The sequence below is a fragment of the Pleurodeles waltl genome, chromosome 12 (genome assembly GCF_031143425.1).
Source record: "Pleurodeles waltl isolate 20211129_DDA chromosome 12, aPleWal1.hap1.20221129, whole genome shotgun sequence".
Classification (NCBI taxonomy): Eukaryota; Metazoa; Chordata; class Amphibia; order Caudata; family Salamandridae; genus Pleurodeles; species Pleurodeles waltl.
This window is the reverse complement of record NC_090451.1, coordinates 636157730-636173430: the sequence shown is the minus strand read 5'-3', so window position 1 is coordinate 636173430 and position 15701 is coordinate 636157730. Positions and strand designations below refer to the sequence as shown.

At 44.2% G+C, this 15701-nt stretch overlaps 1 protein-coding gene across 1 annotated transcript in view; it reads left to right on the top strand.

Moving 5' to 3' along the window:
• LOC138267167 (cytochrome P450 2J2-like) overlaps positions 1-15701 on the top strand; it is an 86349-nt gene that overhangs the window by 27340 nt on the left and 43308 nt on the right. Inside the window, exons 3-5 of the mRNA XM_069216016.1 lie at positions 6761-6913; positions 9299-9459; positions 10043-10216. Of these exons, the coding sequence (XP_069072117.1) occupies positions 6761-6913; positions 9299-9459; positions 10043-10216 (488 nt within the window). The remainder of the gene's footprint in view (positions 1-6760; positions 6914-9298; positions 9460-10042; positions 10217-15701) is intronic.

Sequence of the window (15701 nt, the reverse complement as noted above, 5' to 3'; positions counted from 1 at the left end):
CGCAGGGGTTAACATTCTCATCAGGTAAGTCTCAGCATTTGTTAGTGGTAGTATTCAGAATCTGGAGGGCTTCATTTAAATGCTCTCTCCAGTTTTTCAATGTTTTGTCTGATAATTTTCGTAATTGGGCTTTCGGCAAGCCGTTCATTCTCTCAATCAGTCCAGAGGCTTTTGGATAATAAGGTATGTGGTAAATCCACTCCAATAATGTGTTGTACACAGTAATCCTGTATCAATTTCCCTTTAAAATGTGTCCCATTGTCACTCTGGACCTGGAGTGGTACTCCATAATATAACATTACAGATCCAAAGTTTTTTATGGTATTGTACTGAGTAGCACGTTAACATGGGACAGCAATCAGGTAACCAAAATAGGTGTCCACTGCTGAGCAAGCATATTGACACCCATGACTAATCAGTAGAGGCCCAGTGTAATCAATTTGCCATATCTGTCCTGGTTACTTTACTCTCCCCAACTGACCTCTGACAGTTTGCGGGACAGATCTCTGTTGTGTGTGCTGACAAATAGGACATTGCAAAATCACAGTTTTTATCACATCTAGGGGAATGTGCATCCCTCTAATCTCTGCGCATCTGTAAATGGCTTTTTCTCCCAGGTGTCCACATTTTTGGTGCGCACATTTAGCCATCCCCACTGAGTCAGAATCCTGTGTTGCCCCTTCTGCCTCTGAGATTTTGGCTTTGTCGTCTGCAAGGGAATTGAACCAGCGTTCTAGTGAATCAATGGGACAGTGAGCATCTACATGATGCACAGTAACAGTAATTTACTCCAGCATTTCCCGAATTTCTTGCCACAACTCTTTGCCCCACACTTCCTTAGAATGGATGAACCAGTTATGTGCGTGCCATGTGGGAAGCCAGGTGGCTAACCCATTGGCAGTGGACCAAGAATCAGTGTAAATAATACAAGTTCCAGGCAGCTCTTGCTTTAGAGCCTGATACACAGCGTACGACTCTGCATATTGGCTACTTTTCCCTTCTCCGGTAGTAGTTAACAACTTTTTGGTGACTGGATTGTATGACACTGCTTTCCAAAGTCTTTTAGCTCTCACATATTTGGCTGAACCATCGGTAAACCATACATGCTTCCTTTCCTCAGGGGACAAGGATTCAAATGTCTCACCCCATCTCACTGATGACTCTTTTACCTGTGTTACCTCCTGCACCCACTCCTCATTCTGCACTGGGGCTTGTGACACCTGTTCATGTAGAACAGCAGTGCCTGCTGGTCCCGCTCATGCTCTATCTCGAATGTACCATTTCCAATGTATGATACTAGCTTCTTGCGCATGTCCTATGCGGTGTGTTTTAGGTGAGCTCATCACCCACTGCATTATTGGAATCTCAGGTCTTAGAATCACATTATGACCTGGGGTTATTTGCTCATATCCACTAGAGCCCAATAAGACGCTAGCAGCTGTTTCTCAAAGGGAGTGTATCGCTCCCTAGCTTCAGGTAATTTTTTAGACCAGAACCCTAGGGGCGCCCTTATTCCTCCCTGCTTTTGCCACATGCTCCAATTTGCATATTGCCCCTGAACGGTTACATGCAACTCGGTGTCGCCATCCTGTAATGGCCACAAATCTAAAGCATGTTGAATCGCCTCCTTTGCCAAATCAAACTCTCATTGCTGCTGTTCACCCCATTCAAACTCATGTTTCTTTCTGGTCACTTTGTACAAAGGGGCTAGAATCTGACTTAAATGTGGAAGATGTTGTATCCAAAAACCAAACAATCCAATGAATCGCTGTGTCTCTTGCTTAGTAGGTGGAGTGGTAAACCCTAGAATCTTTTGTTTCGCTTACGGCAACATCTCTCTGTGTCCCTAATTCCACTGAATCCCTAGAAACTTCACATTTTGAGAGGGTCCTTGTGTCTTGTCTGGATTAATCATCCACCCTTTACTCTGCAAGAGTTCCACAACCCGCTCCAACTGAGTCTGCACCTGTTCTTGTGTCACTTCCGGAATCATCACATCATCAGTGTAATGGGTCAACTGCATGCCTGGAATGATAGATATTTCATCCAGGTGTTCTGCCCCTAGCCGGTGATAGATGGTGGGGCTATGTAAATACCCTTGGAGGATCCTTAGCATTTGGAATTGTCTGCCAGAATGCGAGAAAGAAAATTAATCTTGCCACTCAGGGGCCAATGGTATAGAAAAGAAATCATTGGCAATATCAAGAGTAGCATGCCAGGTCCTTTTATGTCTCTGTATTCTCTCAATCAAAGTGACGGTGTCTGGCACCACAGCTGTCAATGGGGGTGTATGTTTGTTCATCTTGGGCTAATCAATGGTCATTCTGTAGCTCCCATCAGGTTTACGAACAGGCCATAAAGGATTGTTCCATTTAGTGGTGGTTGGAGCTATTATAACAGCTTTAATCATATCTTTTATGGTTTTACTTATTTCCTCGTGCCCTCTTGGAATGTGGCACTGCTTCAAGCAAATTACCTTGGTTGCTGGGGGCACCTTCACTGGTGGTATCTTCAACTGACTCACTCTCTTAGCTGCCACTGAAATGTACCTCTGAGCCAAACTGTTGATAACCATCATCCAAATACAAAGTCATTCCTTTTAAAATGTCAATTCACAGTATATACTCCAAAAGGGGCACAATTAAAACAATATATTCTCTTTTTGGTATTCTTCCTATTTTCATTTGAACTGTAGTTTGCACAGTGGGGGTCTGCTCCCCCCCAGCCCTGTTATGGTGTACTGCTGACCTGAAAACTTTTTAGGATTTCCATAAATTAAAGAGGCATCCGCTCCAGTATCGACTAATGCTCTAACTTTTTGCACATTTCTGTGTTTCCAGTGTATTTCTAAATCAACATGGGCTCTGTTATCTTCACGAGCCCAACTTTGTACCAGAGCTTGGCCAGTTTCCTAGTCTCATTTAAACCAGTCAACTTTTCCCCAAGTCAGATCTGGATATATGCTTTCATATCTGCGAGTAGACTCTCCTCCATCTCTGTTCCCCAAAGTTAACCACTTGCTGTCAAATCCTTCCTCCTCTTTCCCTCGTGAAGAGACAGTTTTCTTCTTCTCCTTTCCATCCTCCTGCACCTGTGGCTGATTCTGAGTTGTACGTTTATTATCTTGCTTGTTTACCTTTCTGCTACCTTCCCTACGATCCAAGCCTCTTTTGTGGTACATCTCCCACAAGCTCTTAGTATCTGTCCCATCAATCTGCTCTTTGTGAGCACCATCCTTCAGTAATGCCATGCACATATCTCTCCTAGATAGTCTGTTATCAGTACGACCTCAGACCTTGAAGATCTCTCTGGTTTTTCCCAGACACCTAATTCACCTAACTCTGTGACCACCTCTATCATATCTTTCAAAGCCTACCCTGTCTGATTAATTAAGAAAGTCATTATTACTTGCTTGTAGGCAGGTTGAGCAAGGCAAATTATTGTTTCTTATTGGTATGGTAAGCGGTCTAAGAATTGGTGTGCAGTGCCCAGGAAAATGGCAGGTTTCATTGCCTCATCTTTAATTCTCTGCAATTCATCTTGCAAGGTATACCAGGGTTTGTCATTGGGTGGCCACTCTCAATCTGTAGGATACTTCAGATTACATCCATAAACTGGTAGTTGCAATAAATTAGTCTGGTGTTGCCCTTGAAAACAGTTCCTGTATTACTGTGTCACAACTGAGAGTACAAAACTTACAAGTATCTCCTATATCTAAAATTACTTCAGAAGCCCCGGTTTCAAACAGTCTTACAACCCAGGTAAGTAATGGCTGTGCGTAAACCATATTCTTGTCCTGTGTATTCAATTCACACTGGCCCTCCTTCTTAATCTCCTCTTCACTAGAAGTGGAGAATTCTTCTGAGTCCCAAATGTTCACGCCCCATAAATCTGGGTCTCAGTCTAAACCGGCTTTAGCAAGGGCTAAATGAACTTTGTTCTGATTTATTTTTTCCTCTACGTTTATGGAATTTGTTTTGGGCGACCTTAACAGCTGTGCTCTCGGCCATGGTTTGGTAGGTGTCTGCTTTATCTTGTAATAACTTATTCTGACAAGACAGCTAAGTTACGGTATTTTTTGTGTCAACAAGTTGTTTTTCTTATTGCTTCTTTTCTTGTTCCAACTGCTTGCACTTTTCATGCATTTTCCTGTAGGCAGACATAATTATCCAACCCTGTCTGCCAAGAACAGAGAGGTTATTTTTCCGTTCAAAAGGCACTTTTTTTAAAAACATGTAACCACATTTTGTGGGTCTGCATCCCCTAAACATTTGTCCTAAACTTGAAAGAGTACTGATAAACAAGAGAACTTGTTCACTAAAACATTATATGGCTCTGTCATCTATCCCAGAATTTCACATGCATTTTTAGAAATGGTTTGCGGTGCTGCCTTTGACTTTTTGCCAAGCATATTTCACTTTAAAATTTTGCACTTCTAACTCCCCCTTTCACTGCCCGACTACCCCAATGTGTTTTGCTCTATTGCAGTCTAATAAGAAATACACAAATACTGAAAGGAATTTCTGGTATGTAACCCTCTCAGTCCAAGAACCGAGAGGAAACAAGAATAAAAGGAATTCCAACAATACAGGGCTCTTAGTCTGAGTAATACATTTATTAAAATTCTGGTTCGGGTTTGCATATAGGAGAAATGTAGGTCAAATGCAGCAACACAAGTACACCTCCAAAAATAATCACAGCAGTAGAATAAAAATATTCATAAAACCTAAAAATACACTACTTTAATCATGGATTATATCTCTGCATATACAGTGATTATATATTCATGCACAACGCAAAGCCAAAAATAATAATTAAAAAGAATACATCACCATGGGGCATGCTTGCTTCATCCCTTTGCCAGCAACAGGTCGTGAACCCATTCCACCCAGCTCCTCCAGTGTGTCCCAGACTTCAGCCATCTTGCTTTGCAGGGTGTGGGAACACTTTGGAGGCCTCTGAGTGGCCAGTGCCAGCAGGTGACGTCAGAGACCCCTCATGATAGGTCCTTACCTGATAAAGTAGCCAATCCCCCTCTCAGGGCTATTTAGGGTCTCTCCTGTGGGTTCTCTTCAGATTCTACTTGCAAGTTTCTAGCAGGAATCCTCTGCAACTACTACTTCATCCTCTGACCTCGGATCAACTGCAGACTGCTCCTGGAACCGCTGTAACTGCAACAAAGTATCCAGAAGGGCTACTTTTTCCTCTGCAACTTCAGCTCCAGACAGCAACTGCAACAGTTTCAACGATGTGCACGCTCTGGGGACTCCCTGTCTTTACCCTGCACCAGAAGGACCGAAGAACTCTCCTGTGAAGTGACAGTCACTTCCTTGCTCACGCAGGCATCTTCTGAAGTCGATGACCGGTTCTCTTGGACTCCTCTCCTGGCGACAAGCGTGCTCCTTGGAACACAGAGGGTGGACCCCATCAACACAGACTGTCCTGAGGTCCTGCTGTCCCAATTTGGAGGAGGTAAAACCTTGCCTTCCCCCAGAACGACAGTACCCCTGTGCACAGCGCCGTCTTCACCTCCAGAGGCCTCTGTGCACTATTTAAAAATTCCTTCGTGCACAGCCTGGCCCAGGTCCCCAGCACTCTATCCTGAGACGCTCAACTAGCTGCGTTGTTATCCAGCAGAGTGGGACCTTCCTTTGTAGTGTTGCACCAACCGCATTTTGCACCTCCTTTGTCCCTGTGTCCTGGGACTCCAGTGGGTGCTATCTGATGTCCTGAGGGCTCTCTGAAGTGCTTAGAGCCCCCTCTTCCTCCTCACAGAGAGTTGAGGCCCCCAGGTCCCTCCTGGGTCCAGATAGCGGCAACTTGATTCAAAACGCGACTTTGCCAGAACCAAGGCTTGTTGGAGGAAACCAGCGCCAAAACTCGCCTGCATCCAACTTCTCTTCGTGGGACATCCAGTGCATCATGCAGGAACCCGCTGACATCTTTCTTGGGGGCATTCCTGCAGTCTTCGTCCAACCGGGAACTCTACCCTCTTCTGGGTTGGCAGGGGCTCCTGTCCTTCCTGGGCCTTCTTTTGACTTCTGGACTTGGTCTCCTTCCTCTGCAGGTCTTCAGGTCCAGGAATCCACCATTTGTTGAGTGCAGTCTTGGTTGGTTCTTGCAATAACTCTAATCACTACTTGTAGTGTGTCCTCAGGAAACTTGCAGGACTTTACTCCTGCTTTTCGGGGCTCTGGGGTGGGGACATTTACTTACCTTTACTGTATTCTTACTTTCCCAGCGATTCTGCACACACTACACTTGTCTAGGGAGGAATTTGTGATTCACATTCCACTTTCTTAGTATATGGTTTGTGTTATACCTAGACCTATTTTCTCCCATTGGATTCTGTAGCATTTCCTATTGTTTGCACTATTCTATGTCTAATTACTTACCTTATTTTGGTGTCTACTGTATATATATTGTGTACAATACTTACCTCCAGAAGGAGTATTGCCTCTAAGATATGTTTGGTACTGTGTCGCCCAAATAAAGATACCTTTATTTTTGGTAACACAGAGTATTGTCTTTACTTGTGTATAAGTACTGTGTAACTATAAGTGCTATTGAAGGAGCTTTGCATGTCTCCTAGTTCAGCCTAAGCTGCTCTGCTATAGCTACCTCTATCAGCCTAAGCTGCTAGAACACTACATTTCACTAATAAGGATAACTGGACCTGATATAAGGTGTAAGTTCCCAAGGTACCCACTACACAACAGGCCAGCTTCCTACAAAAACAATATATATTTTTTTTTTTCAGGGATACTGACTGCCCCGTATGGACCTTCTTGGAAACAACAACGTAGATTTACTCTGATGACTCTTCGAAATTTTGGCTTGGGGAAGAAGAGCTTAGAAGCACGGATATCCGAGGAATCAACATTCCTGATCCGGGCCTTTCAAGAAACAAAGGGTAGGACAACTTTGCCTTTCTTTAGGTAGCATTTTTACTGGTCACTAGGGCTCTCTGTCAAATAAACAAAACCAGGATTTATTAGAGCGCTGCTAATCACCCACAAGGGTATCTAGGTGCTGCTGAGGGGGCTCAGTTGAACAGGCAGGTCTTTAGTCCTTTTCCTAATTCCACAAGAGAGTTTTAAGGTCCGTAGATAAAGCAGGTGGGGTTGTTCCAGGATTTCACAGTGAGGTAGGAGAAGGAGCATCCTCCACTGTTGCTTGTGTGGATGCAGGGGATGAGTGCAAGGACGAGGGAAGCAGAGCCCAGGTGTCTGGAGGGTTTAAGCAGTGGTTGATGTATGCTGGTCCTTGATTGTGAAGGGCTTTGTAGGAGTGAATCAGAATTTTAAATTGGCATCTCTTTGGAATCGGCAGCCAGTGGAGCTTCTTGAGCCAGGGGGTGGGGGAGGGGGTCAGAGGGTTGGGGGGGGGGGGAGGATGGGTGGCGGGGTTTGTGGGTCTGTTAGGGGAGGTTGAGGATGAGTCTGGCTGCTGTATTCTGTAGTCTCCTTAGGAGGTGCATGGTGATTCCTACATAGAGTACGTTGCTGCATTCCACCAGACTGGTGACTAGAATCTGAGTGACGGTTCGTGTCATGTGGTTGAGGAAACATATGAAAATCTTACGGAGCATGCAAGGAATGAGGAAGCAGGCAGAGGAGACTGCGTTGATCTGCTTTTTCATGGTGAGCTTGCTGTCCAGGATAATGCCAAGGTTGCATGCGTGGTCTGTCGGAGTGGGTCCTGGTTCGGAAGACCACCAAGAATCTTTCCATGGGGAGGTGTTGTTCCCAAAGATCAGCACTTCCGTTTTTGTCTGTGTTGAGTTTCAGGCAGTTGTTTTTCATCCAGTCGGCGATGTCTGTCATACACCTGCAGAAGTTGGCCCTTGTGCTGGAGGGGGTATTCTGGTAGTGAGAGGATGAGCTGGGTTTCGTCTGCTTAGGATATGATGGTCATTCCTTGGACATTCCGCGACTTTGTCTTTTTTTTGGTGGCCAGTGCCCTCTGTTGACAGCTGTAACCCTGCGGCCTCTCAAATGGTGACTGGACCACCATATGCTGGAGAGTAGCTTAACTGCTAGTTTCTGGGTCTCTCTGCTGACCATGGGGCCATCTGATGTTGAAAGTAGCTCTTGTCTGATGTGGTATGAGTCTCTTCTGGTGCCGAAGAGGCTTTAATGAAGGGTTTTTTTTGAGGGGAAGATATTTTGTTTGGGTCAGACTCTATATTGGGCCCATAGTTTCTTAACTTGTAGAGTAAGTGGTGGATGTAACTGATTACAGGCGTTCATTTCTGGCAACAAAGACCAATTGCTGGTATTGAGGGCTCTTTGTTGGTAGTTGTACGGGTCATATAGTGGTGCTGGATGCTCTTAGATAGTGGTGGGCTTCCTTAAATGGTGGTGGTTTCCTTTTGCTGGTGTTGAAATCTCTATTTGCTGGTGACAGTGGTGTTATTTGCTGTTTCTGTGGAAAACTGGTGAGGTGGGGGTTATTTGTCTCCTGGGGTTCTTTGCTTGTCCCAGGGGACCTTTGTCATGATTGGTGCCTCCTTATGTGTTTGAGTCTCTTTGCTGGTTTCATGTGCTTTATGCTGGCATTGGAGACTCATATACACCAATTATTTGGCTTGAAGTGCACCTTCATGGTGCACTATCTGTATGAGTTAACATCAAAGTAATCCTTTATGTAGGTTAGAGGCACTCTAACTTTCCAGTGTTGAACACTCCTTTCCAATACTTTGGGGGTCATTCTGACTTTGGCGGGGGGCGGAGGCCGCCCGCCAAAGTCCCGCCGTCAGAATACCACTGCGCGGTCAAAAGACCGCCGCAGTAATTCTGAGTTTCCCGCTGGGCTGGCGGGCGACCGCCAGAAGGCCGCCCGCCAGCCCAGCGGGAAACCCCCTTCCATGAGGATGCCGGCTCCGAATGGAGCCGGCGGAGTGGAAGGGGTGCGACGGGTGCAGTTGCACCCGTCGCGATTTTCAGTGTCTGCTTGGCAGACACTGAAAATCTTGGTGGGGCCCTGTTAGGGGGCCCCTGCAGTGCCCATATAGGGGCCCCCAGGGGCCCCACGACACCCGTTACCGCCAGCCAGGTTCTGGCGGTAAGGGGGTCGGAATCCCCATGGCGGCGCTGCCTGCAGCGCCGCCATGGAGGATTCCCTAGGGCAGCGGGAAACCAGCGGGACACCGCCGGTTTCCCGTTTCTGACCGCGGCTGTACCGCCGCGGTCAGAATGCCCATGGATGCACCGCCAGCCTGTTGGCGGTGCATCCGCGGTCCCCGGCCCTGGCAGTAGTCAACCGCCAGGGTCAGAATGACCGCCTTTGTCTTCAGGTCAGCCATTTGATCCTCAGTTCAAAGTAACCAATGCTGTCTCCAACATAATTTGCTCACTCGTCTTTGGAAATCGGTTTGAGTACAGCGATGCCAAATTCCAGTATCTTCTTCATCTACTTAGCAACAATGTTCGGCTGGCTGGCGGGTTGGCTGCTCAGGTACGGCCAAGAACCACAGTGTTTTCTTTCTACCAAAGTATCTTTATTTCACTGCAAGAAAAACATAAACATTTTAGAAACCATTTCCTGTAATGTGCAGTAGGAGACATGTTCTCTTAAGGTGTCAGTTTGATACCATTTTACTAGGACAGAAGATTGTCACCCTTTCACCGGTTGTATTCTTGTTTTGTTCTATGTCAGCCAATTTCATTAATGCACCAAATTACACAGTTTTGTAAAATGGTAGGTCTAAGGTGGCTAACAGAGTGTTGAAGAGATGTGAAGGCATATGTCTGTTCAAATTTATCCTATGATATGCACAGTAGTTACCCTTTTGCAGCCCTTTACCAAGGGTTTTCACCTGATAATGGACACTTTGATAGAGAGGCAAAAAACGTACAACAATGAAGTGCGTAGATTAACATAAGGAAAGGTTGTTTACTACAGGCCACCTAAGAGTGACTTGTGTTTGGAACAGCCCTCAGACTGGCAGAAAATATTGAGAAGGACGTATGAGGATTTTGAAAGCTGTGAGTTTAGGACAACCTCTGTATTCTTTTAGCATTCTGTTGTGTACTTTCAGATGGTCAATATGTGCCCTTTTTTTAGACCCTTTCCTGGGCCACACCAGAAAATATTGGACAATGCTTGTGAAATATTCCAGTTCATTGACAAGACCATCCAGGAGCACAGACAAACACTTGATGCTGAGAACCCAAAGGCCTACATTGATGCCTACTTGCTTGAAATGGACAAGGTAAGGGGCCAGGACCCATGAGTGTCCTACATGGTTGTTGGTCCATTGTGTTTTGAGTCTGACTTATAACCTTGTCACCATATGGCTTCACCCGGAATCTGTGGTCTTACATAGATGAAACTGCAGATGAGATTAAAGTGCAGAAGGAATGTTAGTCATGATGGAACAGTAGAAATCCACAGTGCATTTAATTATCATGATATAAGTGGACATTTTAATTTAGTATTCAATAAGTAATATGTGTCTTGTTTCTGGGAATGCATTTGCTGACAATGACTGTTTGGCTGAGACAAAGAAACTGACAGAGCCGCTTGGTGAGCAGTTTAAGAATTATTTTTCATTTGATTAAGGAGTCTCTATGGTCTGGCTTTACAGGGTAGCTGTTGCCAGACAATTATGTGATCCTTACCAAAGAGGGCCTTTGGCCCTGCCCAAACGTTGGGAGCCAGGAGTACATGTTTTGATCGGGCAGAAGTTGTGTGTGTCCAAAAAAAGACAGCTTGCCTTCCACACATGATCATTTTGTTTATTTATCCAGCTGCCTAAGCCTGAAATTTCAGGGACACACACAAGCCATTGGAACGCTAGCATAGTGGCTTAAAAAACTAAATAATCTATGTGTTTTTTTACCCTGCAGAGGCATAAATGGGATGAGGGCAGTCTTAACCGACATAAATATTTAGGTCTGGATTGACGGTGCAGCTCTCACCTGACCTTTTAACCTACACATATCATTCTACAGTTCTTTGCATCCACACAAATACATCTCTTTTCCCATGCTATTTACTTATAGTGCTTCACATTACCATACAACGTTCCTTTAAAGCCAGACGTAATTGGCATTGCCAGTGCTTGTTTGATATACTGGCTAGGTGTTGGTTGGGGCTTAGTGATGGCACATGTAGAATGCAACTAAACATTTAGAAAAGCCTCAGTAGAAGGGACTGTTCAGAGAATGTTTTTTTCATTTCTTCCTGAAAGAGTGATTTTTAATTTTGGTGCTGTCTATGAAAGAGAGCATGTTCTATTTCCATTGTCCTTAGAATATAAGGTTTGGGCCTTCCTATTTGGGAACACAAAAGGATGATGGACGGAGTGCTGAACAATGCAAACACTCACCCCCAGTCACAGATCTGGGTATAATCCATCGCTCTTTTGCTCACCATACCGATCCAGCTTGGAGCCAGCCATATGCAAATCAGTCTTGACCCTGTTCCTCATGGGAACAGTCCAGCCCAAACTGACAAGCAAGGTCCTCCCTGGACCGGAAAAAAGGGCAATTTAAAACATTAGTAGTGACAACAACAAAAAATGAATTCAAATTTCAATGTCCTTTTTAAAATCGCCAATTATATCTGGGACAATTGAAGCCAGCAAATGTTCCATTTCGGCAGGTAGACAAAATATCAAAATCAGTGCCAAGGAAAACCATAGAGCACTTGTGTTCCAAAGCCTGAGCTTCAGCTGAGGCAGCAGCATTCTGTGGTGTGCCCAATGGTAAGTTAACAGCTCCATTATCCACGACAGCTTCCCAGAGCAAACGCACCCTCGACAAGCATGTCTGGTAATGAGCCCTCAACGAGAACATCAACAGATCAGCATCCAATGAAAGTAAATGCTGTGTAGAAAGACAAACTTTCAGTGCACATTTGAAAAGGCACCAAAGGAATCGAAACACCGGCTGCACACAATCAAAAATCGGTCTGACCAGTCGTACTCCAGTTCTTTTAGGAGTGGTGCTCTGAAATACTGCATAATACATTTGCGACACAGTTGTGCCTGTGAAAGCGTTTTCAGTCCTCCTTGTTTTGAAGGGACAGCATTGCACAGAAAAAATAGCAACAGCAGAATGCTACCTTTCATAGCCAAAGTAATCGGAAATCCCCCTACAACATCCAAAAATATTGAGTGTATGGCGCTGAAGGTATTAAGCCAAATATAGAGGAAAAGGTGTGAACAAAACCAGAACCAACATCCTTTAAGAAATGCGAAATTCCAGTAGTACTGGACGCGTTACATATTCATCCCACAAGTTCACCAAAGTGTCTCGGAAAGTTTGCTCTTAAAAGTGACTGAATCCCTGCAGATGACCTTGCAACTTGAAGCGCATAGGTCTCACGTGCAGATGTAAGCACTACATGTTTTTAAAACAATAAAGCCTTGAGTCCGCTCAACATGTCAAAATTCACATGTGAAGTAGCAATATGAGGCCAAAGCTCTGCTACTTCCCTTTGTTGTGACGAGGGGAAAAGGACACTCCCACAACAGGTGACAATTTGGGAGACCAAAACGAGACAAGCTATTCTGTCTCGCATTCCACAACAACTTTCACTGTTAAGGAGCACATAGTTACTGTTTGAGAGCACCTGGAACGCAGGTCTAATCAAGGGGACCGGAACTCCCTTCAGATAGCAAGCCAAGTTCGCCGCTGCGGCATTACACACCTGTGCAAGGACAGCTGCTTACAAACTATCAAATGGCTCACAGAAGTCTTGCATTTACTGTTGCTAAGAAAGTCCTCTTACATGCCATTGAAACATTTGTATGAAAAGGGAAGCTCCCACACCTCATGTATGTAACTATCTCCCAGCCTTTCACATCTGCCTATTGGAATCTGTCTCAAGCAGGATGTGACTTGAAGTGTTGAAATAGGCACATTAATAACCCTGTGTATCAACCACTCAGCAGATGTTATTTCAGCCACAGTAAAAGACAACTTTTCTAATTCTCGATATTTAGCATGACATAAGTCGCTTTCTTCCTAGCCATTATTTGTTGTTGTCACGTTAAATTAAATGTTGAAAATGTATCCCTTGCGCTAATGTGTTGCCAGGGAGTGCGACCTGCTTTCAATGTTTGTAGTGTCCAACCTAACTGCATAATGGACCTTAGCTGACTGTCCATTCAGTAAAGATGACATGTTGCTCTGTACTGTGTCTATTGCAGAAGAGACAATGTGTATATCCGGTCGGACAAGGTGTTAATACCATTATCTACAATGGCTAATGCTTTCTGTAAATTTTCCTGATCTGTTTGCCTTAACCAGGCAGCAGCTTCTTGTTGAGAAAGTTCCGAAATCTTGTTATATACTGCATATAAGAACCGCTTTCTGTGTTGTCTTCTGGGGCCTAAGAGGAAATTCTGCAGATTCGTTAGACAGGAGACTGAGGTGTTCTTAAACAGCATCAAGTGATGAGCTTTTCAACCATTGCTGGTATAATTTCCATACACTCTATATGTTGTTAATATACCCGAGTGTTCCGTTGAGACATAGCAAGGGTCTAGCTTACTTGTTCTAAACCCCCACGTGGAGTCTGCAAAACGTGTATGGCACCCATTGGTGTCCACTGGCCACAATAACCACCCACCAGGATGTGAAAGTGATGTGTTAAATGTTCCATTCTGGACCTACCCATTGAGCCGATCTTTGGATGCATTTATGTACTTTTGCCATTTGTAAAATTTGGCAGGGGCAGGAATACTGGGCGCATTCAAATCCTTAATTTTTGCCAAGCCTAAACAACTTCTCTGTTGTACAGTTTAATTTAAAAAATAGCATTTGAACAGGAATCAAGCATGCTCTAAATAAAGCTTCCTTCCCCCCTATTTGTCAATATTTAGTTCCCCACACACTTTTTAAGTCAATCGACTTCAACCAATATTCATAGCCTTTTATAGCTAACCGGGAAACAAAGGAATCTGAATAAATTAATTTTGTATCAGTCAATAATGTGTTTACTTTCCATTACTGGCAATTTAAAATAATATGACTCAGAATTTTTAACATTGTGGCCAGAAAAATAGGCAAACTTTTCAGTATATGTTTTGGAACTCCCCCCGGCAGAGTCAGACAAAGTTCCCAATGTGTAAAATTAAAAATAGTCTTTGGGGTACTTGCTCTGTGAATGAAATTATGTCCATAATAATGATAACAGAACATATCTCCATAATTCTCTTTGGATCGATACACATCCTCACTTTCAAATACAATGAAATATTGCAGAGCAGTCATCATAGAATCAACTGTTTTTTATATCCCAATCATCAGAAACAACTCGGGGTGTTATAACATCGTTCATGGAAAGTTTAAAAACATAAGGAATTTGAATGGCCTCCATTGGGCCGTATATATATCAAATGATACTTTATCCCAAACAATCCCATCAGTAATTGGTACAGCGGAAATGTTCACTAGAGAAAAGTCTCTGCGGACCTTGTGAGAAGAAATATTTGGTTTTAGGACCTCATCCACCAGTTCAACTGTAGAGCTTTCAGGAAGGTTATGACCATGCATTAGTAAAAAGAAAACAATGACAAACCCAATCCAAAGGAGGATGGCAAGTACAGGTAAAAAAAAGCCATAGATAGTTCCTGGGAAGAATACAATAGTAAATTTTGAGCCAAATGATCAGCTTACGTGCTCTTGACAGTTCTGTTGCAGTAGAGGCAGATGAGTCAGTGAAAGTGTCATTGATGTCGGCAAAATATCCAGAAAGAAGTTCGTGCAAAAACATTAACCATGTTTGAAGGAGGAGAGCTAGCAGAAGTCTCCCTCAGTGGATCATAGTAGATTATACCATCCGTTTTTGAAGAAGTTGAGTAGAATCACTCAATGTTGTTGACGTTGCTTGTCGCAGAAGAAGTTAGTGGGAATAATGAAAGATTATTTTTCACCCTCCCCAAGCACGGAGAGTTATCAGCATTGCTCTTTAAAACCTGTAGAGGAACATCCTGGACTGTAGTGAGAGGGATTCACCAAGTTCTGCTGTGCAGGATCGGCCATATGGTATAGCCTGACATTGTCAATAGAGACAAAGCGATTTTCGTTAGAACAAGGCAGCAGTAGTATAATGACATTTCTGGTACTGTGTATTCCGAGGAGTGGAGCTGGTACACAATAGGAAGGACCAAACTCCTTTTTCACTGCAATGTTTTCAAGCACTAGATCCCCAACTTTGGGAATCCAGCCGGTAGATGTTATTGGTACATCCCTTACCGGCACTGGGAGATGCGTTGTCGTCACAGAACGGTTGTTAGTCCTGCAAGAACGTGACACCTTCGTTTAAGTCAAAAGGTGTATCTGCCACCTCCGTGCCAAGACCATCAAGATCTGGAACATACATTTGTGTTCCAAACAGGCATTCGTATGAGGTTGCCCCCCCACTTTCCCCTCCCCCAGGGACCTTCTGGGAAGATTAATAAGTGCTCTCTGGACTCCATACAGGTGTGTAAGCCAACTACAACCCGTGCCTAATACGGTGGCTGTTAAGGATTGCTTTAAATCCCGGTTTCTGCGCTCCACAACACTGTTTCCCCCAGGATGAAATGGAGACAAATAATGCAGTTGGACCTTTAACGAAGCCATGGCGTCCCTGAAAGCCCTTAAGGCAAAAGCAGGGCCCTGGTCCGGGTGTAAAGCCGCAACAGCATATGTACTGATAAAGACTTGCAAAATTTTTATAACAGTTCGAGCGTGAGCCAACCA